Source organism: Cucurbita moschata, unplaced genomic scaffold (assembly GCF_002738365.1).
Source record: "Cucurbita moschata cultivar Rifu unplaced genomic scaffold, Cmos_1.0 Cmo_Scf00032, whole genome shotgun sequence".
NCBI classification, from domain to species: Eukaryota; Viridiplantae; Streptophyta; class Magnoliopsida; order Cucurbitales; family Cucurbitaceae; genus Cucurbita; species Cucurbita moschata.
In genome coordinates, this window is record NW_019268548.1 from 924,849 (window position 1) to 952,787 (window position 27,939).

General features: G+C 40.3%; 9 protein-coding genes across 11 annotated transcripts; 5 read left to right on the forward strand and 4 right to left on the reverse strand.

The window, feature by feature from the left end:
- Positions 1-1,541: 1,541 nt before the first annotated feature.
- LOC111429642 (protein EMBRYO DEFECTIVE 514-like) lies at positions 1,542-4,172 on the forward strand. The gene is made up of 2 exons (XM_023065576.1): positions 1,542-1,986; positions 3,616-4,172. Exons 1-2 carry the CDS (start codon positions 1,594-1,596, stop codon positions 3,943-3,945), a joined length of 723 nt encoding a protein of 240 aa, XP_022921344.1. The 5' UTR covers positions 1,542-1,593; the 3' UTR covers positions 3,946-4,172.
- A 1,140-nt stretch (positions 4,173-5,312) lies between these two features.
- Positions 5,313-6,527, forward strand: LOC111429669 (protein RKD2-like). Its single transcript, XM_023065613.1, has 4 exons — positions 5,313-5,401; positions 5,484-5,632; positions 5,709-6,052; positions 6,136-6,527. Exons 1-4 carry the CDS (start codon positions 5,313-5,315, stop codon positions 6,469-6,471), a joined length of 918 nt encoding a protein of 305 aa, XP_022921381.1. The 3' UTR covers positions 6,472-6,527.
- Positions 6,528-6,652: 125 nt separating this feature from the next.
- Positions 6,653-8,747, forward strand: LOC111429841 (pentatricopeptide repeat-containing protein At3g47530). Its single transcript, XM_023065883.1, has one exon. The coding sequence runs from the start codon at positions 6,722-6,724 to the stop codon at positions 8,606-8,608; it is 1,887 nt and encodes a 628-aa protein (XP_022921651.1). The 5' UTR covers positions 6,653-6,721; the 3' UTR covers positions 8,609-8,747.
- Positions 8,748-9,431: 684 nt separating this feature from the next.
- Positions 9,432-11,744, reverse strand: LOC111429844 (malate dehydrogenase, chloroplastic-like). 3 transcript variants are annotated; one of them, XM_023065889.1, is made up of 2 exons: positions 11,464-11,744; positions 9,432-10,966 (listed from the first exon to the last, which is right to left on the reverse strand). In XM_023065889.1, exon 2 carries the CDS (start codon positions 10,962-10,964, stop codon positions 9,726-9,728), a length of 1,239 nt encoding a protein of 412 aa, XP_022921657.1. In that variant the 5' UTR covers positions 10,965-10,966; positions 11,464-11,744; the 3' UTR covers positions 9,432-9,725. The 3 variants fall into 3 exon arrangements, with proteins under 3 accessions (XP_022921657.1, XP_022921656.1, XP_022921655.1); XM_023065888.1 differs by having other exon boundaries at positions 9,432-11,014; XM_023065887.1 differs by having other exon boundaries at positions 9,432-10,972; positions 11,464-11,743.
- Positions 11,745-11,981: 237 nt separating this feature from the next.
- Positions 11,982-13,747, reverse strand: LOC111429842 (geranylgeranyl diphosphate reductase, chloroplastic). Its single transcript, XM_023065884.1, has 2 exons — positions 13,021-13,747; positions 11,982-12,898 (listed from the first exon to the last, which is right to left on the reverse strand). Exons 1-2 carry the CDS (start codon positions 13,714-13,716, stop codon positions 12,197-12,199), a joined length of 1,398 nt encoding a protein of 465 aa, XP_022921652.1. The 5' UTR covers positions 13,717-13,747; the 3' UTR covers positions 11,982-12,196.
- An 849-nt stretch (positions 13,748-14,596) lies between these two features.
- LOC111429845 (GDSL esterase/lipase At1g74460) lies at positions 14,597-16,356 on the forward strand. Its single transcript, XM_023065890.1, has 5 exons — positions 14,597-15,023; positions 15,106-15,236; positions 15,314-15,553; positions 15,627-15,876; positions 15,965-16,356. Exons 1-5 carry the CDS (start codon positions 14,780-14,782, stop codon positions 16,258-16,260), a joined length of 1,161 nt encoding a protein of 386 aa, XP_022921658.1. The 5' UTR covers positions 14,597-14,779; the 3' UTR covers positions 16,261-16,356.
- A 2,034-nt stretch (positions 16,357-18,390) lies between these two features.
- Positions 18,391-21,288, forward strand: LOC111429843 (cyclic dof factor 3-like). The gene is made up of 2 exons (XM_023065886.1): positions 18,391-18,643; positions 19,627-21,288. The coding sequence occupies exons 1-2, from the start codon at positions 18,503-18,505 to the stop codon at positions 20,860-20,862; spliced, it is 1,377 nt and encodes a 458-aa protein (XP_022921654.1). The 5' UTR covers positions 18,391-18,502; the 3' UTR covers positions 20,863-21,288.
- Positions 21,289-24,153: 2,865 nt separating this feature from the next.
- LOC111429846 (chlorophyll a-b binding protein 4, chloroplastic) lies at positions 24,154-25,467 on the reverse strand. Its single transcript, XM_023065891.1, has 3 exons — positions 25,099-25,467; positions 24,581-24,996; positions 24,154-24,500 (listed from the first exon to the last, which is right to left on the reverse strand). The coding sequence occupies exons 1-3, from the start codon at positions 25,302-25,304 to the stop codon at positions 24,364-24,366; spliced, it is 759 nt and encodes a 252-aa protein (XP_022921659.1). The 5' UTR covers positions 25,305-25,467; the 3' UTR covers positions 24,154-24,363.
- A 764-nt stretch (positions 25,468-26,231) lies between these two features.
- Positions 26,232-27,808, reverse strand: LOC111429847 (expansin-A1-like). Its single transcript, XM_023065892.1, has 4 exons — positions 27,700-27,808; positions 27,460-27,602; positions 27,051-27,363; positions 26,232-26,987 (listed from the first exon to the last, which is right to left on the reverse strand). Exons 2-4 carry the CDS (start codon positions 27,596-27,598, stop codon positions 26,681-26,683), a joined length of 759 nt encoding a protein of 252 aa, XP_022921660.1. The 5' UTR covers positions 27,599-27,602; positions 27,700-27,808; the 3' UTR covers positions 26,232-26,680.
- Between the last annotated feature and the right edge of the window lie 131 nt (positions 27,809-27,939).

Sequence of the window (27,939 nt, forward strand, 5' to 3'; positions counted from 1 at the left end):
CTGCCCTTCCCTTCCCTTCCCTTCCCTGCCCTTCCCTTCCCTTCCCTTCCCTGTGGGAGTTAATGTCTTTATTATGGGGTTTGCGGGGGATGAGATTGGGAAAAAAGAGGTAAAAACAAAGGAAAGGAAAGGAAAGGAAGAGATTGAGCAATAAAAAGGGGTGTTTTAGAAGACTCTGTCCAAGTTTGAACAAAAAGACAAGGGGGAAGAGCATACTGAGGAAGCCAAGTATCTTTTTGGAAGTGTTGTTATGCATCCTCTGCTGTTTTTATGCATTGTATAAACTTAAGCAAGGATGTTCCAATGCAAAAAAGATGGGAGTCGTCCTGGTTTGGTGTGCAAAATGGAGTTCCTTTATGCTTTTGGTACCCAATTCCAATTCCAATTCCAATGAACTCAAAAGCTTTATATTTCTAAAGTGCACATTGCATTACATTAGTGTTGAATGTGTGCGTTTGTTTGGGGGATGGATATGGATATGGATATGGACATGGATATGGCGCTGTTGTTGCCTCTTCCCTCGCTTATCAATCAAGACCGCCACCATCTTTTCATCAACCCAATATTGGGTTTTGGTTTTCACTTTTCTACCCAAAAACACAAATTTGTTCTAAAACAAACCAACAGACACACAAACAGAGGACGGGATTGGATTAGGTTGAGAAAATAAAATAAGTTAGGAGTGTTCATATGACCCGATAATTAATTCAGATGCTGAGTTTGTTTGAAAGCCTTTTGGTTCACGAGTGAACAACTCAATCGACTAAGGCCATTGCAGGTAGTAGCAACAAACCCAATAATCAATTCATATGTCGAATTTATTTGAAAGCCTTTAAATTGATTTTTTCAACTTAACCCAATTTGTATGCAGAGATAATGGGTCACCAAGGCATCTCATAACCAGTCTTGTCCTAATAAAGAAATATTTATTTTCGATTTTTATTTTATTTTACTCGCGTTGTAAAATGTTTTATAAACCTATACTAAAAAATAAAATTAGTATTATTACAGTAGACATCTCATTTATTGAACTACATTTAAATAATTAAAAATAATGAATTGTTTATAAGTATATGATTTTTAACTTTTATTTATAAAAACTTTACAATTTAATATATTTATTTTCTAAGTCAAATTCTAACATGACATTGAATATTTAAATACAAATTTGAGAGACATTTAAAAAAAAATATATTTTTTATAATAATTTTTTCATGGTAGATTTTAGAACATTTAAATAATATTTCGTATTCAATTTATTTAAAATAAAAGGCCTTTTTTCTTTTTATTATTGGCTTGAGTTGTTTTATTGGATTTAAATTTATTTGATAAAATTTGCAATCCATTTATTTTGTTAAACTAATTTAAACTTAGAAAAAAACTAAATCATATTTATTTCAATATTTTAAACATCAATATCAAAATCTCTGACTTGATTTCCTAATTCTAAAAGGAAAAAAAATCCAAAAAATAATAAAAATTAAACGGCCCTTCCATTTAAAGAAGAACGGAAGAATATAAAATCTTGTCTTTTATTTTCCTAGGGTTTTTACTTCGAAGTTTAGAAGTTTCAGAGTACACCTGCAAGTTACAATGGCAGAAGAAACAATCCCTCAACCGGCTGAAAACAATCAGGAGGTGACCAACGCCGAAGACATGGAATTGGAGAATACAGAGCCCGTAGCAGAACCTAAAGGATCAAATGATGAAGCAAATGAGGCTGCAAAAGTAACTAATGGCGATGCAAATTCGAAGCGGGAGAGGGAGGAAGAAAGCGCCGATGGCAGCGTCGAAGAGGTGAAAAAGCAGAAGATGGAGAAGTCAGTTGAAGAGGGAAGGGTTGAGAAGGCGCAAGGAGACGGGAAGGGAGAGGAGGAGCCTGGTCCTGTGACTATAGGCCCTAAGAGCTTTCGATCGTCGAGGGAATTGTTTGATCACTTCTATAAATTCCTCCACCACTGGCCTGCCTACTTGAACGTGAACCAGGTTTCATATTATGGACTTCTTTTTAATTTGCTATCGTCCTCTGTTTTGTTAATTTAAGTTGAGAATGATGCTTATGAAATTTTATGTTAGTTTTAGAACGCAGAGCTGGAACTTGATTGACATATTTTCTTTTTTCCCAATATTGCTGTTATGGTTTATCATCATCATTATTTTAATTTGTGAAAGTTCCATCTTTCTGAAGGGAAAACGAATTGCAAAAGGAGGTGTAGATTTAGGTATCTTGATCCTCATGAATGGTGAACAATTTTAGCAGGACTTTTTGTTCTAGTCACTTGTTTGAGAAACTGCTATAATTGTATACATAATAGAATCAGAGAGGTGACATTCTTCAATATTCTCATGAGATTAATGATGATTGGTATCAGTTTTGCCCAAAATCCATTTACAGATTTAGATGTTAAAACAATTAATCAAAGAATCCCACCCTGGATGAATAAATTTATTTCTATCTGTGAATCTACTCTCTTGACCTTATTTTCTCATTGAAGAATTTCTTTTAGCTGTTTTTTTTTTTTTTTTTTTTTTTTTTTTTTTTTTTTTTGCATTGTTTTGCTGTTATTCTTTATGATTCCCTTCTTATTCTTGATTGATGTTAGTGGAAGAAATAGATATGCTATATCTATTTATTGCTTTCTTTCTAGCATATCCTGTGATGTAGCAAATTATACATACAAGTATGGCTTAACTCTTCAAAACCAAGAACCGCACCAAGCCATTGAGCATGTCCTTATATGGTATAATTTTGCAGCCCAAAAGGGGAAGTAATAATTAGTGTTTAGAAATCCATGTATTCATGGCCGGTTACAGGGTGTGATCGCTTAGTTATGAAAAAAATCCTTAAATTGAAAGACAGTTGGGTGTTATTATTTGTATTCCGTAGCAAATATTAGTACTACTAAAGTCTATTCCTTTAGCACTTAGTGTAACCGCCCAAACCCACCACCCTAGCCGATATTGTCTTCTTTAGGTTTTTCTTCAAGGTTTTTACAACGCATGTACTAGGCAGAGATTTCCACACCCTTATAAGGAATGTGTTACTCCTCTTTTCAACTGATGTGAGATCTCACAATCCCACCTCCCTTAGAGCTCGGCGTCCTCGTTGGCACACCATCCAGTGTCTGGCTTTGATACCATTTGTAACCGCCCAAGCCCACCGCTACAAATATTGTCCTCTTTGGACTTTCTCTTTTGGGCTTCCCTTCTAGGTTTTAGAACGCGTCTACTAGGAAGAGGTTTCCACACTCTTATAAGGAATGTTTCGTTTTTCTTTACAATTGATGTGGGACCTCACATTTAGCCTACTTCACTATAACTTAAATGGTTAGACATTAGTAATATCTTTTGTAGGTTTGTATTCTTGTTCTATGTTTGAATAGTAATTTCTTTAGGGGCCCAGTATTATCTTGTCGGTCATGTTTTTCGTCTAGTCAACCGCCGTTCTAAGGTGAAAAACTCTACTAATTTTACCCCCCTAAGTCATTGAAAACATCTATAATTGATCAAATTTACACGATGAATAATAAATTGATTCATGGTAAAACTATTTGCATATTGTGGAGGCATTGATTCTGTTGATGATTCAATATTTGATATTGGTTTGTGTGGCAGTACGAGAAGATGATGTTGCTGGATTTGCTGAAGAAGGGGCATGCAGAACCAGAGAAAAAGATAGGGTGTGGTATTCATTCTTTCCAAATTCGAAACCATCCTATTTGGAAAAACAAGTGCTTCTTCCTCATTCGGGAGGACGAGTCTGTTGATGACTTCAGCTTCAGAAAGTGTGTGGATCATATCCTTCCCCTTCCTGAAAACCTCAAAGGTAGATCTGATGCAAACAAGGCATTCGGTGGTGGAAAGCACCGCGGTGGCGGTGGAGGACGAGGCGGGGGTGGTGGTGGCCGTGGAAGAGGAGGAGGAGGGGGTAGGTGGAGAAACTGATGTTTTTGCTAACTTCTTTCAGTTTCACGACAATTGGACCCAGTCAGTCGTCTTCCTGCGGAGAATTCCCCAGAAAATCCCAACCAATGTCGCCCTTGGCATTGAGTTCGAGGAATAATTTGTTTAAATGCTTTCTCTTGAATATTATCTAAGATTCTTTATTAATTTTGTAGTTGAATAGTGGTTCCTTTGATTCTTTAATTTAATGATATTTTTCTTCTTTTAAATTCGGTATCTCTAATTCTAATTTCTTGTTCGAGAACATATGTCTAAACCAGTTTCCCATAGTCGTTGTAACAGGCCAAGTCTAGTATTGGCAGATGTTGTCTTTTGTTTGGACTCTGCGGAGCTTCCCTTCCAGGTTAGGTTTTAAAATGTTTAAAATGTTGGACTTTCCTTTTTAGGCTATCCTTCAAGTTTTTAAAACACATTTGCTAGAGAGAAATTTTCACATCCACGTCCTTGTAAATAAGACGAAATGTTTTGTTCTCCTCTCTAACAAAATGCAGGAATGTATTTGGTAGGGCACAATATTTCAAACTCAACACTATTTAAGTACAAATATTTAATGAATTCCAATTGGGGAATTGGGGTTCATAAATTCCAAATAATTAAGCAACAGTTTGAAGAAATAAAACGTAATTAAAGTTGTTATGTAACTGATCCTCACTAAGTAGTCTCTAATCCCAATTAATGAGATGGGTTTAGATTAAATACCCACATTCCCCAATGATTTATGAGGACGATGCGTTACATTTCATTAACATTACATTACAATCACCATCCCATCTACCTTAACTAACATCCACATCCATCAATGACTCAACTCGGTCCTCTAAACTGCAGTCAATGGAATTTTAATGATTAAATCCCAGACTGACATGGTTAAGACGCCTAAAAAGCCTTAGATTCTTGTTCATCATTCTTTTTCATGTTTTTAGTGCCTTCTTTCTATTGGTTATCTTAATTATTACGTGTTTTATCAAAAAAAAAAAAAAAAAAAAAAAAAAAATGCCAAGAACACGACTCAGATTCCACTACTGTTCATCATTAATTAACAATCCAAAACTGATATATATTTTGTTTTAGTTTATAAAATCTTGTAACTCTCATAAGCACACACCGTAATGCAATAAATGAAAATTGATGATCATAAACACATAAGAAATTATGATATCTCTATCTGTTCATGCATGGGGACTGTGGATTTTTATGCCCCTTTGGCGGCGCACGTTCTCCAATTCTTCCCTTCCCCAATTCATCGTACCATTTTATGAGCATTATATATCCCCCATTTTCTGCCTCTTCTTCTTCCCTTCCTTCCATATTTCACTTTTTCTTTCTGTTTTGGTGATCGATCGTGACGAATGGGCGCCACTTGGAGGCCGAAGTGTGAAGCCATGGCATTTGAAGACCCTTTTCCTTTATCATGCCATCTTTCTCCTCTCCATTGTAGGCAAGTTTCACAGCTTCTAATTTCATTTCATAATTGACCATTTCTTTCTCTGTTCATCATAATTTAACTTAACTCTGTGTAGAACCGACAATTATTCTGCGTTGGATTGGAACTGCAATTTTGGATTTCCGGATAGCTTTTTTGACGTTGTTCCTTTGCTTGAGAGTTGCGCAAATAATGACTCGTTTTTCGACCCCAAGGACATAGATCCTTTTAGCAGTTTTATATCAGGTGATTGATTCATGATATACCCATTTGTGATTGTTCATATTTATGTTGAAAAGATTGAAAAGTTTTGATTTTGCAGAAGATGGGGGCGTTGGGATTTGGAGTGAATTGGAGAGTGAAGCATTTGGGGTTGAGGAAGGAGGCGGAGAAAATGGTAATGGAGGGATGGGAAACGAGGGGACGATGATGAGGAAGGCTAAAAGAAAGTGCTGCAGAGAAACGAGCAATGGCAGTGGCAGTGCATCAACAAAAGCGTTGTCAAGAGAAGTAATATCGGAGTACTTCTACATGCCCATAACTCAGGCAGCTAAACATCTCAATGTCGGACTCACTCTGTTGAAGAAGAGATGCAGAGAATTGGGTATAAGAAGATGGCCTCATAGGAAGCTCATGAGCCTACAGACACTAATCAAGAACGTTAAGGCATGTCTTTCTCTTCATATTTCCCAAGGAATTTGATGCTTTTTTTTTTTTTTTGACAAAATTTCGATGGGAAATGAATGCAGGAGCTTCAGAAGGAAGATGGAGATCAGGGAGTGAATAAGTTGAGCAATGTATTGAAGATATTAGAGAATGAGAAGAAATTAATGGAGGAGAGACCAGATTTGCAGTTGGAGGACAATACAAAGAGGCTTAGACAAGCCTGCTTCAAGGCCAACTACAAGAAAAGAAAGCTTTCAGGAACCAACAATGGCTCCCAGTATTTCTCCATTAATGGTGGAATGATTTGCAGAGATGATCAAGAACATGGGGAGGAGGAGGAGGAAGAAGATGATGAAGAAATGAAATATCTGTTGATGGGTTGCTCGTTTTCGTCGAGTATTGGCAGCCCATTGATGTAATAAAAAACATTACTGTTCGTTGGATTTGATTGGTCGTTGTGATCGAACACAGCAAAGTTGTAGGGTTTGATGAACATTTGATAATAGAAGAAAAGATACAAATTTGAATTTGAATTTGAATTTAATTTTCTTTATTTTTTTTAAATTTATTATTCGTAGTATAAAAAATAAATTAAATGCATTATAAGTATATAACGACGGCTGAATTGTCGCTCGAGCGTAACGAAAACGATTCAGCGGCCATTGATAGATGACTGTGATCTTCCGGCGATGCCGTTGTTCGGCGGATCGGCATCTTCATTCCCTTCGCCTTCCTCATTTCGCATCCACCGCTTCTCTCCTTCACTCTCCGATCTCTCTGCTTTCTTCCAAATTTCGTGAACAAAACTCAACGCTTCGCTTCGATAGAGAGCCGCTGATTTCTCTCATAAAGTCATGCACCCACAAATCACAATTGCTGCAAATCCATGCCCACATGATCCGCACGTCTTTCATTCAAGACCCCATTGTTTCCCTCCGCTTCTTGACTCGCATCGTTTCCGCGCCTTTTCGCGAATTGGGCTATTCGCGAAGATTCTTCTCTCAGCTGACGAACCCATTTGTTTCTCATTACAATACGCTGTTGAGAGCCTACTCGTTGAGCCGTTCACCTCTGGAGGGATTGTACATGTACAGAGATATGGAGAGGCGAGGTGTTCATGCTGATCCTTTGTCTTCTTCCTTTGCCGTTAAGTCGTGTATAAGAATGCTTTCATTATTTAGTGGGGTTCAGATTCACGCAAGGATCTTTAGAAATGGGCATCAATCGGATAGTCTTTTGCTCACCTCCATGATGGATTTGTATTCTCATTGTGGCAAACTTGAGGATGCATGCAAACTGTTCGATGAAATTCCTCAAAGAGATGTTGTTGCTTGGAACGTTTTGATTTCGTGTCTAACTCGAAATAAACGAACAAGGGATGCTTTGGGTTTGTTTGAGATCATGCAGAGTCCAACGTATCTCTGCAAACCTGATAAAGTTACCTGTTTACTTCTTCTCCAAGCCTGTGCGGACTTGAATGCATTGGAATTTGGCGAAAGGATTCATAGTCATATTCAACAGCACGGTTATAATACCGAGAGTAATTTGTGCAATTCGCTGATATCCATGTATTCGCGGTGTGGACGTGTGGATAAGGCGTATGAAGTGTTTGATAAAATGCCTGAGAAAAATGTTGTTTCGTGGAGTGCGATGATTTCCGGGTTATCGATGAATGGACACGGGAGAGAAGCTATTGAAGCGTTTTGGGCGATGCAAAAGAAGGGTGTTGAGCCTGATGATCATACTTTCACTGCAGTTCTTTCTGCTTGTAGCCATTGTGGGCTGGTTGATGAAGGAATGGCGTTTTTTGATCGTATGAGACAAGAGTTCATGATAGTTCCCACCGTCCATCACTATGGATGTATGGTTGATCTCTTGGGTCGTGCTGGAATGCTCGACCAAGCCTATCAGCTCGTAATGTCAATGGAGGTGAATCCAGATGCGACAATGTGGAGGACCCTTCTTGGAGCTTGCAGAATTCACGGTCATGCAAACCTTGGGGAGCGCATAATTGAGCATTTGATTGAACTCAAATCTCAAGAAGCAGGTGATTATGTGCTGCTGCTGAACATTTATTCTTCGGCTGGGAACTGGGTCAAGGTAACTGAATTGAGGAAATTCATGAAGGAAAGGGGTATCTATACTACACCCGGCTGCACCACAATAGAACTGAATGGGGTGGTGCATGAGTTTGCTGTGGATGATATTTCGCATCCGATGAAGGACAAGATCTACGAGCAGCTGGACGAGATCAACAAGCAGCTAAAGATTGCAGGTTATGAAGCTGAAATATCATCTGAATTACACAACTTAAAGGCAGAAGATAAGGGGTATGCGCTTTCTTTCCATAGTGAGAAATTGGCCATAGCCTTTGGGGTTCTTGCAACCCCGCCAGGAAGAACCATCAGAGTGGCAAACAATCTTCGTACTTGCATGGATTGTCATAACTTTGCTAAATATGTCTCAAGTGTTTATAACCGAAAAGTGGTTGTTAGGGACCGAAGTCGGTTCCATCATTTCCGAGAGGGTCGGTGTTCCTGCAACGATTATTGGTAGCAACACCGTCCATTTCAGATTCTCAGAATATAGACTGACCCACAAGGAAAAATTCCCCAGAGCATTCAGCTTGTTCTAATGGCCACAGGCTCGTTCTGAAGATGGGAGAGTTGTTGTCACAGGCGGGAGGATGATATTACAACAGAAGCTGGATGACAGTTGCCTGTTGGATGCAAAGTTTGTGTCCGACTAAGCTCTTTTGATCATCTGCATTTTGTCTGTTGAATCGAAAGTTGGAAAAAATAGCTCGAGTTGCTTCTACAGATGAGTTTCGGGTTGGAATTGAAAATGAGTAACGACTGAATCTCTTTTAAGTTGTTAGACAATGAATCTCATTACAAATTTCCTTCTTCGATTTCTCATTCACTATTTCTGTCCACTCATTGCTGTCTTAAATTCCATGAGAATGATGATGTTTTGCTTCTAGTTCTCACCACATTTTGTAGGCTTCCGGGACAGATTGTGATGAAGCTAAACGAGCAACCCAAGTCATACACTAGGAGATACGTTGCTTGACTAAAGCTTAGGGAAGGGACTTGGTCGATGAAAATTATGAGATCTCACATCGGTTAGAGAAGAGAACGAAACATATTTTATAAAGTAGAGTGTGGAAATCTCTCCTTTACTAGCTATTAAGAGGGTAGATTGTGAAATCCCACATCAGTTGGAGAGGAGAACGATACTTTATAAGAGTGTGGAAACCTCTTCTCAACAGATGTGTTTTAAAAACCTTTGGGGGAAGCTCAAAAAGGAAAAACCCAAAAATGACAATATTTGCTAGCGGTAGACTGCCTGGGCAGTAACTGTGAATGGTCTTCTGAACTTTACCAACCAATAGATTCTATATCGTTCGGGTATTAACCCAAAAAAGAATCAATCTTAAGAGTCTTGAGATGAGGTGCACAGTCTTACCAACCATGTTATTACAAAATTTTCAATCACTAGGAACTCTTATTGAACGGACTACATTCTTTTTTTGATATTCTACAGCAGCAATTAATATCTCAAAAGGAAGTTCTCCATCAGACGGGGTACAATGAAAACCAAACAAAAGGAACTGCTTGGGATTCAATGCTGCTGCTACGCTCCAAGCATGTTCCGGACAACCAAGGTCGTTTCAAGCAGCCACTGAAGGCTTCTGTGTAAAAGCAATGCCCTTCTCAATGCTTGCCTTCAGTTCTGGCTTTAGAGCTTCAAGAGCCTTCTCCTCGTACTCGGTTAAACCCTGTAGATCAGACGTTACAAAGGCTTCAATTCCTTTCCTCCCAAGCTTAACTCTCGATGCAAAGAAGGGAAGCTCAGTTAGATCAGACTGCACAAATGTGCACTCATAGACATCACTGTCTCCATCCAAAGCACGAAGAGACGATTCGACAAATCTTGCTGCAGCATATGCCATTGAAAGGGTAGCAGATCCCGCCCCTGCCTTCGCTTCCACGACCTCAGTTCCCGCATTTTGAATCCTAACAGTCAGTGCTTGAACTTCTTCATCTGTAAAGCTCACTGAAGGTCGAGTCTTTGACAGCAAAGGAAGAATTGTTATACCCGCATGCCCCCCAACAACCGGTACATCAACGTCGATCAGTTTAAGGTTCTTCTTTTCAGCGATGAACGTGTTTGCCCGGACAACATCCAATGTAGTAACCCCGAAAAGCTTCTTTGGATCAAACACGCCCTTCTGCTTTAGAACTTCTGCTGCTATTGGCACAGTCGAGTTCACAGGGTTGCTAATGATATGAATGAATGCATCGGGACAATTATCGGCAACTGCCTCGACCAAAGTTTTCACTATGCCAGCATTGATGTTGAAGAGATCATCACGAGTCATACCAGGCTTTCTTGGAACCCCAGCAGGTATGACCACAACATCTACATCTTTTAAAGCATTGGCTAATTCAGAGGGTCCAGTGAAAGCCTGAACTTTTGAGGGAGTGTTACAGTGGCTAATATCAGCAGCAACACCCTTGACATTTGCAATATCATAAAGGTTCAGGGTCGAAATTAACGGCGACATCTTGATGAGTAGCGACAGAGGCTGACCAATACCTCCAGCAGCTCCAAGAACAGCAACTTTGTAAGATGCTTGAGGTTGAAGATTTTTATAAACATTCTGGTTCACTCTTTGAGCTGATGGAGCAAGATGACGCCATAGGGCGGTACTGCTCTGGTTCCCTAGGAAAGATGATTCCGAGTCGCATCGAAGAAAAGAAGCTGCCTTGAGGCCGCAGAAGCTTGGAAGAGACTCTCGTGAATTGACCCTCAAGGCTGCAGATTTTGATTGGGAAAATGAGTTGAGTTTAGAATTAAGTGATGCAGTTGCTCCAATGGACAAAGTAGCTGCCGATGTTGCTGCCATATCTGACTCTATCAAGGGGAGGCAGGGGAAGTGTCAGTCATTTTCATAATCAGGTGAATCTCCATCAATATATAAGCTGGTAAGAACGGTAACTAAAGAATTAAGACAACTGCTCCAATTTCAACAAGTGGGTTCATATGATTCCTTCAGAAAAATAAAGATCCTAAGAAATCAAGAACCATTCTACGCAAACAACATGAATGTAAAGTTTCAATCCTACGAAACATCGTTTGAGATCTACCCTTTTAGCTCACGTTCCAAAGTGAAAGGATAAAAGAGTTCCTAATCCAAAACCCAGCTTCAAAAACAGAGAACTGAGCTTCCAGAAACGATTGTATAAACAAAATCACGCAATAGTCCGTCAGATCCATAGCATTTGAAACCAACAGAAACAAATCGATCTATGATAAATAATGAATCAACATTCCACCCAGAACAGAGTTCACTCCCGAGGAAGTGAAAAACAAACAAACAAACAAAGGAGAAAGAGAAATGGAACCTTGAAACCCTGAAAGATCGTAGCTCGAAATGAAAGAGGAAAGTGGGTAATCGGAGATTTACAAGGCTCAAAAGGGTATTTCCCGAAAATGGAATTGTGGGTCGCAGAGATCTCCGCCTGAAAGCCTTGGGCGTAGCACTTCTTTTTGAATACCCAAGGTTTATATATATTGTTTCCCTTTCTCTTACTCTCTACCGAATACACCGCCGTAATGCGAATCCTGTCCCTTTTTCAACCATTTTCATCCCCCAATCTCAGCCGTTACTTCTCTCCATCGCTTCAACGTTCCCGATTGCCCACTCACTCTCTATCACTGAATAAATTAATACCCAGTTTAAGTTCTAGTTTACTTATTCTTTTCGTATCCCTTTTCATATAATAGTTCTTCGTAGCCAATTTGTGATCTAATTCTGTATTAAATTAGTAATTTGAATCAAAAGTAGAAAGGCTTACTTAACACGCAACCTAAATGTCAACCAATAAGATTTAATTGCTTACATATGCTTTATAGAATCAAATTCAATTATTCTAACTAATTGCCTTTTCAACACCATTGAAGGGTGGCTCTTAATATTGAAAACAATGGTCTCTTTCATTGCGCACACAGGTTTGAGTAAGGGAAATCAACTCCACAAAAGTGAAGTATGAGGATTCATTAACATGAAATGATGATCTCTGGGTGCTTTGGGAAGCTAAAGATTTATGTTTTTTCTTATAATTAGACACAGTTCTCTCATAAACTGACTTTGTCCATCTCCCTGCTCAGAGCATTGGCTCTCACCAAGCTTCCGATGGTATTGACAGCCAATTTCAAGTCCTCCAATGGGTTCCCAGGCACCACTCTCTTGTACAAGTAACTGTCGAACGTCATCTTCTGCACATACTCGTCAGCGCACATCTCCACAAAAGCTTCCCTCGCCGGATTCGACCTGTAAAACACCTTCTGCAACACATCCAAAACCTTATAAGTCGGCCAGTAGGTTTTATCCCACTTCTCCAAGTACTTCCTCAGGTCTGATTCCTCCACCATTCTCTTCCCGTTTTCCGACCCCTCCACGATTGCTTCTGCACACATTCGCCCGCTCTTCGCTGCGAAATATATGCCCTCGCCAGAGCATTTTGTCACGTACCCGGCTGCATCGCCCACCAGTGCCACTCTCCCGGCCAGTCTTCGTGGACGTGGGTGCTCTGGGATTGGATGTGCTTCAACTCGGATGATCTTCCCCCCTGAGATCTTGTCTCTCGCTCTATTTCGTGTGGCTATTTGAAACTTCTTGATATCGGCCTTGTGAGTCACGGTGCCGGTGCCGACGGCGACGTGGTCGCATTTTGGGAACACCCACCCGTAAAAATCCGGCGAAACGTCGTCACCTACGTACATCTCTGCAAGATTCTCGTAATACACCATTTTGTCATCTGGGATTTTGATCCTCTCCTGAAATCGGAAACCCCCAATACTCTACTTTAACACAGTTCAATCTAATTGGCGAGTAAATACTAAAAAGAGAAGCTCATTAATTTCTCCTTAAATAAACCCTAACCCTAAAATCGATTTACCTGAAATGCGATGGCGTAATCGTAATCGCCGGCGTCAATGGCCTTGGCGACGCGAGAATTGGCTCCGTCGGCACCAATCACGGCGTCAACCTCCAATGTCTTCTTCTCTCCGACGCCTCCTTTCTTTCCATCGTACGAAGTGTAGTGAAGGACATATGGTGAATTTCGTTCCTTCGGAAGGTCCAATTTCATGACTAAGCCATTAATCACATTAGCTCCATTCTCAGCGGCTCGCTCGCGAAGATACGCGTCCAGAACCTCTCGCCGAACCATCCCAATGTACTCGTGAGGTTTCAAGGTCTGGCCGATGTCGACGGCAACGTTCGATGGAGAGATCATCTTCATCTTCGTGACACGGCGGTCAATCAGATCCAACGGGAGATCGAATTCACCAACCATGCACAGCGGAATCGCCCCACCGCAAGGCTTACAGTTGTCGAGCTTCCGCTCGAACAGGAAAGTCTCAACGCCACCCTTGGCGAGAGTTTCAGCGGCCGATCCTCCAGCAGGGCCGCCGCCAACCACCGCAACTCTGAGGTTGCGGCCGGCGATTTTAGGGCTAGTTTTGGCAGCGGAAACATAAAATCGACGCCGAAATTGGAGGTTCGGGGTGGCCTTCGTTTGAGTGACGAAATGGGGCTTCTCAGGCGACGATTGACGGAGTCCAGTGAAGGATTTGAGCGCTACGGAGGCCATTTCGTCGAGCAGGGGAGTGAAGCTCGAAATGGAATAATGGCGGTTGGAGTGCGATGCGTGATTTTTATATATTTAACGGATATGGTTTGAGATGTGAGTGTGTGCTGGCCGTTGGATGGAGAGAATGGACGATGGATATTAGAAATGGATAATTGAACTAGATTCTTAGGATACCCTTTTCATATATTTAATTTATTTAATTATAGTTAGTAATATTCGACTAGCATTGTGCCACGTTTCCACTCTTTTAGCTTTGTTTGTAGCTCTTCCACGCGAGAAAAGATATCATTCATGCAGCCAATTAATTAACGCCAACTCAGCTACGAACCTACGTGTCGTGGCTTACCGTCCTTGCCTCCATAAAAAAAACAATAAAAACAAAATTGTTTCAAAAATATCACTTTTATTACGACTAAAAATAAAATAAACCCATTTCGATCTGCACATCAATGAATGCATACGCCACCCTTTGGTTTTGTGAGAAAAATCTCCTGTGGAATTAAGAAAAGGTACCTTTTTTGTTGCATTTTTTTTTGACGTACCGAACGAGTGCTTCGAACAACGTTGAAAGCGTTTGGAGATCATCTTAAGAATATTTTCAGTTTTATTGATGCTTTTGTAAGAGTCTAAGTCCACCGCTAGTAGATATTGTCTGTTTCGTTAGTGAATGTTGTGTGTTTGTCCATTGCCATCACCGTTTTAAAATGCATCTCACTCCACTCCAAAGCTTAGTGCCATATGATTATGTGTCTATCTCTAATACCTCTCGTAATAGCATAATAGTCCAAACTCAACACTAGCCGATAGCGTTATTGCAATCGGGTGCGAGATAACACTTATAAAGTTCATCTTTTTAAAAGAATGTTAATAATTCTTAAGCCCACGGTTGAAGCAACCTCGAGTAGGTCACCATCTGAGCCCAGAATTTTCAAAAACCAAAGTAGCTGCAGTAGGTTTGAATCACCAATTGTTTGTTTATCAACCCAACAACAACCCCATCCTCTCTTAAAACCTTCACAATCGACCACCATGCCCACCCCCAATTCACCCTTCCTCATCAACCATGAATTCCTCTGCACCATCACTCTGTTTCCTGCTATTCACCCTCTTAGCAGCCGCCGCCATTCCCAGCTGCCACTCCAAGACGGTGCAGTTCATATTCGGCGACTCACTCTCCGACGTCGGGAATAATATGTACCTTTCAAGGAGCTTAGCTCAGGCAAACTTGCCCTGGTACGGCATTGACTTCGGCAATGGACTCCCTAATGGAAGGTTCAGCAATGGCCGCACTGTTGCAGACATTATCGGTATCCTAATTAACCCACCCTCCCCTTTAATTATATCATTAATTTTGTTACTTTTCACTAATCTCCAATCATTTTATCCCAGGTGATGAAATGGGTCTACCCAGACCACCGGCTTTTCTCGATCCCTCGCTAAGTGAAGATGTAATTCTGGAAAATGGAGTGAATTACGCATCTGGGGGTGGAGGAATCTTGAACGAAACTGGAGGCTACTTCGTGAGTTTCGAATTCATACCCAAATTGACAAATTAAAAGAAGCAATTTATTAAGATTTAGATTGAATTAACCTGCAGATTCAGCGGTTTGGTCTGTACAAACAAATTCAGCTCTTTCGAGGGACGCAAGAACTGATCAAAGCCAAAATCGGGGAAGAAAAGGCCAAGGAGTTCTTCGAAGAAGCTCGATACGTGGTTGCTTTGGGAAGCAACGATTTCATTAACAATTATCTCATGCCCGTTTACTCCGATTCGTGGAAATACAACGATCAAACATTCATCACTTATTTGATGGAAACCCTTCGCGATCAACTCAAGGTTGTTAATTTCTAAAGTAAACACACACTTCAAATTAAAAATCTCTGTTTTCTAATGGGTTTTTGTTTTGCAGTTGTTATACAGTTTGGGGGCAAGGCAATTGATGGCGTTTGGGCTGGGTCCAATGGGCTGCATTCCGCTGCAAAGGGTACTCACTTCATCCGGCGATTGCCAAGACAGAACCAACAATTTGGCCCTCAGCTTCAACAAAGCTGCCAGTGGCCTTCTTGATGGCCTCGCCACCAGGCTTCCAAATGCCACCTACAAATTCGGAGATGCTTATGATGTTGTCGCCGACGTTATTAGCAACCCCGGCAAATATGGTATGGAAAATAACAAACAAGAAACAAACGGAATTACCAAACGGTTCGACATTTTTTAAAGGAAATGGACATTGTTTGTTTTGTGCAGGGTTTAGTAACTCGGATTCGCCATGTTGCTCATTTGGGAGGATCCGGCCGGCCCTTACATGCATTCCGGCGTCGGTGCTGTGCAAAGATAGAAGCAAATATGTGTTTTGGGATGAATATCACCCTTCGGACAAGGCTAACGAGTTGATTGCTAATGAACTCATTAAGAAATTTGGGTTTTCAAGAGTTAATCAAAACGGAGCTCCATCTCCAGCCCCTGATGCTGAGGCGGATCCAGCCCCAGCTCCGGCGGCGGATCCATCTCCTTCTCCATTGATTTCTCCTTCCCCACAGTGACTTCAAAATTAGACCTTTGTCTTGAGATCTTTTCCAATACTTATTCTGTGCCTTCTTTTTATTATTATTATTATTGTACTATGTGATTTTTGTTTCAATTCTGATTGGCTAACAATGGTAAAAAATTGGTGCTTGCAATAACAACAAGATTAGACACCTCTCGGTTTAAATATTGTCTACTTTGACCTGTAATCCTTCGTCGTATTAAATATTGTCTACTTTGACCTGTAATCGTCAGCCTCACAATTTAAAAATGCTCATTCGTTTCCCTCTTCAACTAGCGTGGGATCTTACAGTCGACACGCTGCGTATCTTTGTCGTGGTTTTAAGACATTCCCTTCTCCAACTAATGTGGAATCTCACAATCGACTTATGACGTATTGTCGTCACGATTTTAAAACGTGCCTTCTAGAAAGAGGTTTCCATACCGTTATAAGGAATACTTCGTTCCCTTCTCCAACCAAGGTGGAATCTCAGAGTCGGTCTGTTCCGTATAAAAAGAGGTTTCATACCATTATAAGGAATTCGTTCCTCTCTCCAACCAAGGTGGAATCTCAGAGTCGCCCTGTTACGTATAGAAAGAGGTTTCATACCATTATAAGGAATACTTCATTCCCCTCTCCAAGTCAGCCTGTTACGTATCGTCATCAACCTCACAGTTTTAAAACACGTCTATTAGGGAGAGGTTTCCACACCCTTATAAGGAATTTTCCGTTACTCTATTCAACCAATGTGAGATCTCAGAGTCAGCTTGTTACATATTGTCGTCAGCCTCAAGGTTTTAAAACGCGCGTACAAGGGAGAGATTTTCACACCCTTATAAGGAATGTTTCATTGCCCTCTCCAGCCAACGTGGGATCTCATAATCGACCTGTTACATATTGTCGTCAGTCTCACGGTTTTAAAATATGTCTACTAGAAAGAGATTTCTACACTCTTGTAACGAATGTTTGGTTCCCCTCTCCAAGTAACATGAGATCTCAGGTGTATTATTTTATAACTTCTCATATGTAGTAAAAGAATAAATGTTTTTTTTAATTAAAACAATGTCTAAAATAAAAATGGTTGCATCAAAGGCGTAAGCGTAAAGATATGAGAAATTAAATTATTACAAGAAGTGAGGAAGATTTTTTTGGGTATATTTTTTAAACAAGAAAAGTAGAGCTTATTATAATGAGCATTAAGACCAAGTGTCACACCCTCAAATTAATGCTCCAACATTAAACATTAAATCAATACCTTAATACATTGTTTTAATCCAGTCCACGTCAACTTAAGGAGTCTTTAATTATAAATACTTGGTTAATTATCCTCCAACCGCCCACGCGACCGTCCTTATTATTAAGATAATGTAATTGGAAAAACTTTACCCATGAAGTAGACATATTAATTAGTTTTTTGTTTTATTATTAAATTAATTTCATTTCATTTTAATTTTTAATTAAAAAACTGTTGACTCTTTTTTACACCGAAAGACAAAAGAGGGTTTTGTTTGCATTGCTTTTTAATTACTCTTACGTGGTCCAATAGCATAAGTTTCTATATTTAAAAGCCATCACTAGTGGGACACGTGTCGCATTGTGTAAAAGAGAATTTAATCGGGGACAAAGTGCAGTGAAAGGTAAAAGCTGTAGATTTGTCCCACGTGTCGAATTTTGAAGACGTGGAGGGAGGATTAGACGTATTAGTTTAACTACTTGGGAAAAAGCTGGGAAGCTTTTTCCATGCGTGGGCCACGTCGGAAAATAAAAAGTAGCAATTTTTACTATTTTCCTTTCTTTACTTTTCTTTTTCCAATAATTGGATCCAAAATTTATGTACTTTTAATTCGTCGAAAAATAGATGGTGATTTTTTTTTTAAAAAAAAATAAATATGAGGAAAAAATTAGTCAAAATACACTTAAAAATAATTAGGGAAGGGAATATAAAAAGGGGGAAAATGGAGAAATTAAGTAATATAATAGTTTAATTAATAAAAGAAAAAAAGGGAGAAGGGTGCACCAAAATGTGCGTGCAACCGAGAATCAGAGTACGAAGGAACTTGTGGCTGATAATGAAAATGGGACGATGACGTGGCATCCACCTCTTGCTTAAACGGATCAAAAACGAGGACCGAGTTGCCCAATGCCAGCCCAGACTGCCTCCAATATCCAATATCATCCAATATCCAATTCCTTTTTCTCTCTCTCTCGATTTTCGTTTCCTTTTCTCTTCCTTTCCCTGTTCTTTTCGGCTTCAAAAAATGCTGGAAATTAAGGACCCTGCGATTAAGATTTTCGGCAAGGAGATTCAACTTCCGGCCGACTGTGAAGTTCCGTTGATCGAAAGTGACGATTCGGATTCTAGTTCTCAGAAAGAAAATCGAGATGAGGCAGTAGAAAAGGTACAGTTCAGTTAATCAACATTTTGTACACTCAGACCTGAATTCCTCCTGTTTGTTTTACCCAATTTTGTTCCAGTGCTTGTGCTTCTGAGCTTCTTTTTTTGCTATTTCCCTCTTTCCGTTTTTTCCTATTTGGTGATTACGGTACTCTGACAGGGCGGTTCGCGTGTTGACCGTTTAGATGTTCTTCAGATTTTACTGTTTCCGGTTTTTGATTGGTTGTTTGTAAACGCCTTCTCGAGCAGATTTTGAACTCTTTCGTTGCTAAGTACCCTAATCTGGCATTTTGGGGGGTCCCAATTGATATTAATTTTGGTTTTCATGTTTGAAGATTAGGAACGTTCAAAGGGGGAAAATTGAACCCGCAATTCTTTTGGATTCAAAGATCGAACCCTGCATCAATCTATCTTGTCTTAGGTTCCTTTTTTTTTTTTCCCATTTGAAACGGCAAATCGGTGATTTTCCACTCTTTAAAACAAAAATTTGAAGCACAGAAAGTTACCCAGCATGGTTTCAACAAGCTACACTTCTTATTGTTCGAGCTATAAACTTGAAATTGTCATTCATCTTGTTCATCGTTTCTTTGGAATATCCTATTCCTCGCAATTAGTAGTGAGATGTTCTCTATTGTCTTCAAATTTATATGGCTTTTCTCAGGTTTCGGTGGAATCCATAATTTGTTAGCTGTTTGACTTTGTACTTTGATAATAAACCAGTGTATACACCAACCTCCCCAACCGAAAAGAGAGAAAGAAGAAGAAAATATTGGGACAATACTCAGGATTTGAAAAGAAGTGTGAATTAAAGATCATTACTGTTAATTCTTATACGTTCTTATACTGCCAACTCTAGTGTCCTTAATCTGCTATTGATTTGTGAGGTGGAGCTTTCTCGCTGACATGACTGATTTCTGATATATAAATTTTGAAGTTATATGGTATCTGTAGTAGCTAAAGAGTATTAAGAACTGTTTCAATTTTTAGGATGTAGGAAAAGCCACTGAGAATTCAGCTGCAAAAGAAGAAACTCTACATGATTCGGAGGATTCTGCATGTGTACAAACGGCCAATGAGGCACACATGGATCCTGAAGTGCTATCAATGGATGAGAATGACAAACCAGAGAAGGAACAAAATGACGCACCCAACTCAAAAGAGAAATTGAAGAAGCCAGACAAAATACTTCCATGTCCCCGCTGCAATAGCATGGAAACCAAGTTTTGTTATTACAATAATTATAATGTCAACCAACCACGCCATTTTTGCAAAGCCTGTCAAAGATATTGGACTGAAGGCGGTAATAGGAGAAATGTCCCTGTTGGAGCCGGCCGCCGAAAGAACAAGAACTCTGCCTCACATTACCGTCATATTACAATCTCAGAGGCTCTTCAAGCTGCACAAATGGATATTCCCAATGGGGTCAACCACCTACCATCCAAAAGCAATGGCCGAGTCCTCAATTTTAGTGTAAACACATCTGTGTGTGAATCTATGGCCACTGTCCTCAATCCTCCGGAAATAAAGGTCTTGAATGGAACTAGGAATGAATTTCATAGACTCGAAGACCAAGGAATTAAAGCACCTTGTAAGGGTGGGGAAACTGGCGATGATTGTTCCAGTGCATCTTCAGTGACTGTGTCAAGTTCAACGGAGGAAGGAGCTAGGAGGTGCCCTCAAGAACCACAGATGCAGAACATCAATGGTTTCCCTCAAATCCCATATCTTCCCGGTGTTCCTTGGCCTTGTACATGGAATGCACCACTACCTCCACCGGCTTTCTACCCTCCTGGAGTTCCTTTATCATTCTATCCTGCGACATACTGGAGCTGTAGCGTTCCAGGTGCTTGGAATGTGCCGTGGTTCTCTCCACATCCCTGTTCTCCAAACTCTGGTCCAATTTCTCCTATACTAGGGAAGCATTCCAGAGACGGTGACAAACTCCAGGCTGATAATTCTGGGAGGGAAGAACCTCCAAAACAGAAAAATGGATCTGTTTTGGTTCCCAAAACTTTGAGGATTGATGATCCAAATGAAGCCGCTAAGAGTTCGATATGGGAGACACTTGGTATTAAGAATGATTCAACCAAAGCTGTTAATCTGTCTAAGATCTTCCAATCAAAGGGTGGTCAAAAGAATAGTGTATCTGAAGTGTTATCTCCTGTTTTGCAAGCCAACCCTGCAGCGTTCTCAAGATCTCTTACTTTCCATGAGCATTCGTGAATGGTATTTTAGTGATGTAAAATTTTAGTCCACTTTATAAGGGGGAAGTTGGATTTTTTCTCCCTTAATCTGCCTTAGGGGTCACTTTCCTTCCTCCTCCGTATAATTAATTTTTCAGGTTCATTGTAAAAACCTCTGTAACTTCAGAAGCTAAAGCATGAAGTGGAGACAAGCATCAATCTCAAGCTTCTTCTGCCCAAGAAGCCATCCAGTTTTTCAAGAATCCTGGTATTGTTGTCTCTATAGAAAGAGTAGCAGGCATTGCTTCTTTTTTCTCTTTCTTTTTTTAATGTCTTGAGTTTGTGGGTTTGCTAGCCATCCTTTTGCTGTACATATCTTTACATATGTGAATATAGCTGAAGTAGAGTTGCAGCAAAAGTTTCTCAGATGTATAAAAATGCAGTTAAAGTTTGCTTCAATTTTGATGATGGCTGTCCCTTTGCATTCTCCTCCTGGCTGGATAACCAAACCCAAACTTCAAATCATTGTATTGATGAGATCTAAAGAAATGAGTGTCATCTTTCACCTGGAAATATACAAACAACCATATAGCAGAAGGACCCATATCTGTCACTGTCAAAGGATGAAAGTGTCTTTCAATATCTCAACATAATGCCAACTGCCAGGACAAGATGAAATATTCCACACAGCTAAGCATGTCAAAAGTAGAGTGTCAATTGGTGAGCACCAAAAAGGCTCCTAGAAGGGTAGGTCTGAGTTTGAACCCTCAGTAGATATCAGACCAACCAAAAATAACACAGGAAAAGCGAAGTCCCTTTCCCCTTCAATCCCTACAAAACACCAAAAAAACTTACTTCAAAAGACTGGATCACAGAAACACCTTTCTTTTCCACTCTCTTTCATTTCTACTGGTAAAACATACAAACTTGGATGGAAGGTTTCTGGCCCTTGATCTGAAGTGATAAACTTGGGGTTCTCCTTTTCCAAATCCTTTTCCCTTGCCTCCCTCTTTTGTGGAAAAAAAGATGTTAGATGATCAAAATGTCACACAAAAACTAGTATTTTCACTTAAACAGAAGTGATAAACGTCATGGTCGTCCGTGATTGATGAGCAAAGGAATATGTAGATATTTTGTTAGTAGGATGAAATATAAACCACATATTATGCAGAAAATCAGCTGCTGTAGGACCCAGAAGCTAATGCCACAAATCATTCTTGGGATTTCTCTTGATATTTCTCTATTTTTCCTTTTGCTGTTTTCTCTCCCATGTGAAAACTACCGTCCATTGCTTCACATCCATAAGCTTATCTTTGGTTTAGTTCTGAAGGAAGTTAGCGAATTTATTGCTATTTGTTCAATTGAATTTATTGCTATTTGTTCAATTCTGGTGAGCCTGGTTGTCCATTTGCACTGAAACTCTCACTCAGTGAAAGAAACATAGATTTCAAATGGCTTTCTGCTTACATTTCAGTTTTCTTTTATTTTTTCTTTCTTTCTTTTTTCAATCTTCAGTTAAACAATTTGAAATCTCTGTCTCAATCACTAAAGTTAAACCCAAAGAATGGGTTATCAACTTTACACTGTGACTTGTATTATATTTGTACTGTGCGAGGAGTAAAATCCAACCATTAGTGCTATTTCCACTATCATCTCAAGTGCATGCTTTCAAATATCTGAAAAGAAACGCCTTTCTTTTATGTAATCTGATTATTTTTATCAATATGGTCAGAAGCTTTTACTCCATGAAATCCCACCATCTCCACCCTAAATTATTGGCTTTTCAGCCAAAGTTGACTTGTTCAGAAGAAATTGCCCAAAGCTCACAGGGATTAAGAGTCAACTTCCCACTATAACACGTCTTTCTGCTTATGCTTTCTATGCCATATTATAGATTATTTTAGAAGTCTAAATGCTCCTAATAGTAAAACTACATCGTAGCAGGCTCAGCAGTAGCTGTTAGTGTTTAGTACCCATAACAAATCTTGATTAATTAGAAAAGAAGATAAGAGGTTAGGAACCACGAGCTTCTACAATGGTGTGATATTGTCCACTTTGAGCATAAACTCTAGTGACTTTGTTTTTTGTTTCCCCAAAAGGCCTCATACCAATAGAGATGTATTTCTTACTTATAAATCCATGATAATCCTCTTAACTAGCCAACGTGAGACTCCCTCCCAAGGATCCTCAACGTGGAAATGATTCGAACAGGTGAAAATAATGAATCCCATCCACTAAGTTACTTAATGACCCAGTTTCTTTGGTGTTCCTCTGACATTTGATCGAACAAAGTAGGTAGAAATTCTGTTGTTTGAAAAAGCATCCACAAGAAAGAAGTGTGGATGTGAAGCACCACTTCCCCATAATCCAAAGAAAAAGAAGAAAGGAACATCCAATTTCTCTGATAGTGGGATTGCTAAGAATTTTAACTTTACAAATGTATTCCCAATTTCCACTTTCACTTCCATTTTATGCTTTTTCTTTCACTTCTTTCATCTTTCCTTCCCAATACGTTGAACTTCCTTTTGAACTCTGACCCGTCAATCATAGGTTCTACACAGATCACTCATGAAGGCATAAAGCAACGCTTCTACATGATACTGTATGCAGCCAATGAGCTTGTTGTTCGCATAATAAGAACATTCCAATATTTTTTTGTTAAGTTTCCACGTCTCATACTGGAATCGATCGATTCTACCTACAGGTATTATAATAACTCAATTGGTCATTTGTTCTTGTGAGATCCCATATTAGTTGGAGAGGGTAACAAAAATATTCCTTATAAGGGTGTGGAAACATCTCCCTAGTAGATGGGTTTTAAGACTGTGAGACTGACGGCAATACGTAATGGCCAAAACGGACAATATCTACTGCTGGTGGGCTTAGGCTGGTACAAATTGTATCAAAGCCAGTCACCCGATGGTGCGGCAGCAAAGACGCTAAGCCTCCAAGATGGTGGATTGTGAGATCACACATTGGCTGGGGAAGGTAATGAAATATTCTTTATAAGGGTGTAGAAACCTCTTCCTAGAAAACACGTTTTAAAATCGTGAGGTTGACGGTGATTTGTATCTGATTGGTCCCTCTTGAAGCATTAACAGACATCATCTAATCCAGCCCAGAACAGCAGATACCAAGTTAAAGATGAACAATCAACGATAATCAGCTAAGGAACAGTTTTGTCCATTCAGTGTACTTCAAAGCTGAAGTTCGAAAAAGGGGCGTGGCGTTCTTCGGTTTTTGGTAAGATGTTTATAATATCTTGACTTGTTAAGACTCTCTCGTTAGAATTATAAGAAAGTTTTGATAATTTAGAGTTTGAATATGAATGAAGCTGCAAAAGGCAATTCATGTTCATGGAATGTGTAATAAGTGGAAGGATCGTGTCATTTAAACAACATCCAAGCTACATGGGAAGCCTCCCACCACTGTACACTGAGATCCACTATGTTGTTTCATATCACATTCCAAAAACAAGCTCTCAAAACAATCTCAACCATTTACTTTTAACACACCAACCTTCTCTTCCTACAAACCAAATTTAGTTGCCACTGAACGTCTGCACAATGGTGTTGTGCCATGGGTCAGAAATGTGCTGCAAAAGGTTCTCAAACGGCCCCTTCCCTGTCACGTTGTGTTGCACAATGAACCCCAAAAACGCCAACATCGCAAGCCTCCCTGTACAAGAAATAAACACCAATTCATATCATAAGACAAATCTGGAGTTTATATCTAGAGGTTTAGTTGTAAGAGCTTACCATTGGCTAGTTCCTTCTCTTTGGCTTCCTGAGTGGGAGCGAAATTGAGGGGGTTGAAAATCCCACCGGGGTAACCCACTTCATTTGGGGGCAAACTGTATTGCTTGAAGATGGGGTCTTGGTTCACGCTGCCGGGGTTCTTGATGTCCTGCCACCTTCGGATTTCCACGTAATGGAAAAGGATGAACTCGATCACGAACAGAGTCGAAGACGATGCGAAGTACTCTGCTTTTCCGGCGTCGTACCATTGAGGAGCGTTGATGATTCCGATCTTCGTGAAAACCTCCGGAAGAAGCATTCCGGCGACACCCAGCATAGCCCACCGGCCGTTCACCAGCTCCGCTTGCACGAACCACTTCAAGTTCTCTGGGTCCTCGGCTAGAGACAGTGGGTCAAATCCATTGTCCCCTGGAAGACTGCATTTCGTTTAATCATTGGCTTAGGAGAAAACCCAATTTTTCCAATCACTTCTAGTTCGTAACGCAAGTTAAGAGTAGATTTCTAGTGTATGGTTTTACCTGCCATTTAAGTATGCCGGAGATGGCAGACCAGGCAACCACTCTCCCTTCTTGGCTTCAACCTTGAAAGATGAAGAAGACGAAGCAGTGACTGGTTTAACCGACAGCATACGGTGGAGTTTGCCGGAAGAACCAGTAAGGAATCTCGATCGGGCGGCGCATGGCCGGAAAACGGCGGCGGAAGCTTGAGTAGTGACGGTGGCCATCTCTCCTGAACGATCTACTTTTGTGTGGGGGAGATTGAGGAAGAAATGGGGGAGTAATTTGGAGGCCTTTGTAACATCACTTCCATGCTAAGTTTGTGGTTCTTGTTCGCTCTTCAGATCTGAGGGTTCATTCACGAGATTTTCACGATCTAACGGCTGGAAATTGGTCGGGAGTTCTGGACTGCCCGAAGGGGACGACGGGGCCTTATCGCTTTATCCTTTGAGTAATATCTTCAATCTGTTTCTATGCTTCCATTGGTTGATAAATGATAATGTGGGGCCACACCTTTCCTACGTGGGCGGGTCTCCTGCCAGAGTTACGATTGAGGAATATATCCACGTGGAATCTTGACTTGCCAATTGGACTATGACAAGTGGCCCTCCAATCAGAAGAAATCTCCACTTTAAACAATTTTTAAAAAATGCGCTTAAATTGACCTGGGCCTCTGCGAGGTCCAGTGGGCTTGGTTAAAAGTTGGGCCTCAAATTGGGTAGAAACATAGTTGGGCCTCAAATTGACCACTTTGGTAATATGCTTATTTCCTAAAGGTGTCACTTTTTTGTACCAAACTTGGAGTGGCTTGAGTTGATTAATAAAACCTAAATGCATTTGTGGCCTTGAGATGTCATACACCTTTAAGTAAAAAAATGAACAAATGCACCCATGTTACCCTGCACCTTCGTGACATTGCCGTGTTCTTCCAGAAAGTTCTTATATTCTTTGCTGTTGTAACTCGAGCTATCGAGTTTTTGGTGTTTGAAAGTCAATTACTTTTTCGTTTTTGTAGCAACCCAAGCCACTAGTAGTAAATATTGTCTGCTTTTGCTTGTTACATATCAGCATTGGTTAGTTTCAACACCCTTGTAAATAATGTTTTGTTCTAATCTCCTAGAATCCCACTATTTTTCTTTAAAAACATTCCTCCATGAAAATAGGACACCAAATCTAGAAGAACATAGAAGCAAACTACATATATCTTAAGACATAATAGGGTATCAAAAGAGCTGTAGTTACAGACATCTCTTAATACAGCCTCTTGAGTTAACCAACCTAAATACTAAACTACATATTATAAACCCCACACACTCCCATGTCCTAAGCTATAACGCAGAAACAAAGTGGCGGGTGTCAAATGCCTACCGCTGCCACTATCTTTCACACTGCCATTGCCTTAAAAACACACAGCAGAACCCCAAGCCCAAACCCACAAACTCTCTCTAAAACACTAAATACCAAAGCAAAAGGAGAAAGAGGGCACATTAAAAACAGTGCCCACTCCAACACTGCAAATTTCTAGCACAACTTCCTAAAAGGTTTTTAAAAAGACCACGGAAAATAAACTCTCTTCTGTTTTCTTCTGATGTTGCCTTCCGGCTCATGGGAACTGCAGCCCACTAAAAGTTTGACCGAATCTCCACCCAGCTGGCACTACGCCGTTGGATATCACCGTCCGCCCATCGCCGGTGGTTACTTTGAACGACAGCCTTTGTCCATCCAGATACGAGTTGCTCTGCCAGTTCTGGCCCCAGTTCCTCGACATTGCTTCCCACCCTGTTTTCGACCCTTTAATCCACACTCCATGAACATCCCCAGCTCCCCCGACGTTGGTTATAAGAACTAAATTGAAGTATGAATGGCCGTTGATTGTGAATCTGATGCCTCCTTTCTTCTGACAAGAAACCCTGCATTTGTCTATCTGCTTAGTCTCTTTTTCACTTTTGCGATGAGTTAAACAAATTTAGTACCTTCTGTATGCCACTGGGACAATGCCGGCTTTGTAATGGGCGATTTGCTGGAAGACGGGCTGGGAGAGATCGAAATGGTGCTGTGGAGGGTTACACCAGCCGCCGGCGTTGTTGGGGAGAGCATTGTTTGGTGGACAAAAGTTGGTGGCAGTGACCACAATGGAGCTTGAAATACACCATCTTGCGTCATTTACGCACTTGATTTCGAAGCAAGCCCCACAGCTCAGTCCATTGTTGAATAGGGCTGTGCTCAGAGCTGCTGTGTTCGTCCCATATCCCTGGCTGTATAGGTTTCCATACCCACAAGCCCCTCCTGCAACAACAACAAAAACATCAGAAAAGCCTGTGGTTGTAAATTTCAGCTCGAGGGTTTCTATAAAAATGCGCAAGTTTTAATCTTTTTACATACCCATTGTACCAGCAGCGTCGCCCCCACCGTAGAACGTGGCGTGGGCATCAGTCCAACCTCCTCCTCCATTGTTGCCATGAACAGAATCACATCCCAAAGATAGAAGAAGACCCACCAAGACTAATCCAAGAAACGCCATTTACCTGCAAAAAAAAAAAAAAAAAAAAAAAAAACAGTAAATTTCACGAAGACGAATCTAAAACACCCTTAAAATGATGGGGATTAGAGAGATTAACGTACCTGTTTGGAAGGTCTACAATGTGTTTGTGAAAATGCCTAAGACAAAAAAAAGAGGAAGAGGAGGCAAAAGGGCTGATTTGGTGAGGCCAGGGAAGGAAGGTGGGCATATATAGAGAAAAGGAGAGGCGAGAAATATTCTTTGGCCATTGCTTTAGCCAACGCCAGGGATAATAACCGACGTGTGGGGGCATCAAACTGCCATGTCCATACAGTTGCTGTCTGTTCTGTGGTGGGGAATAA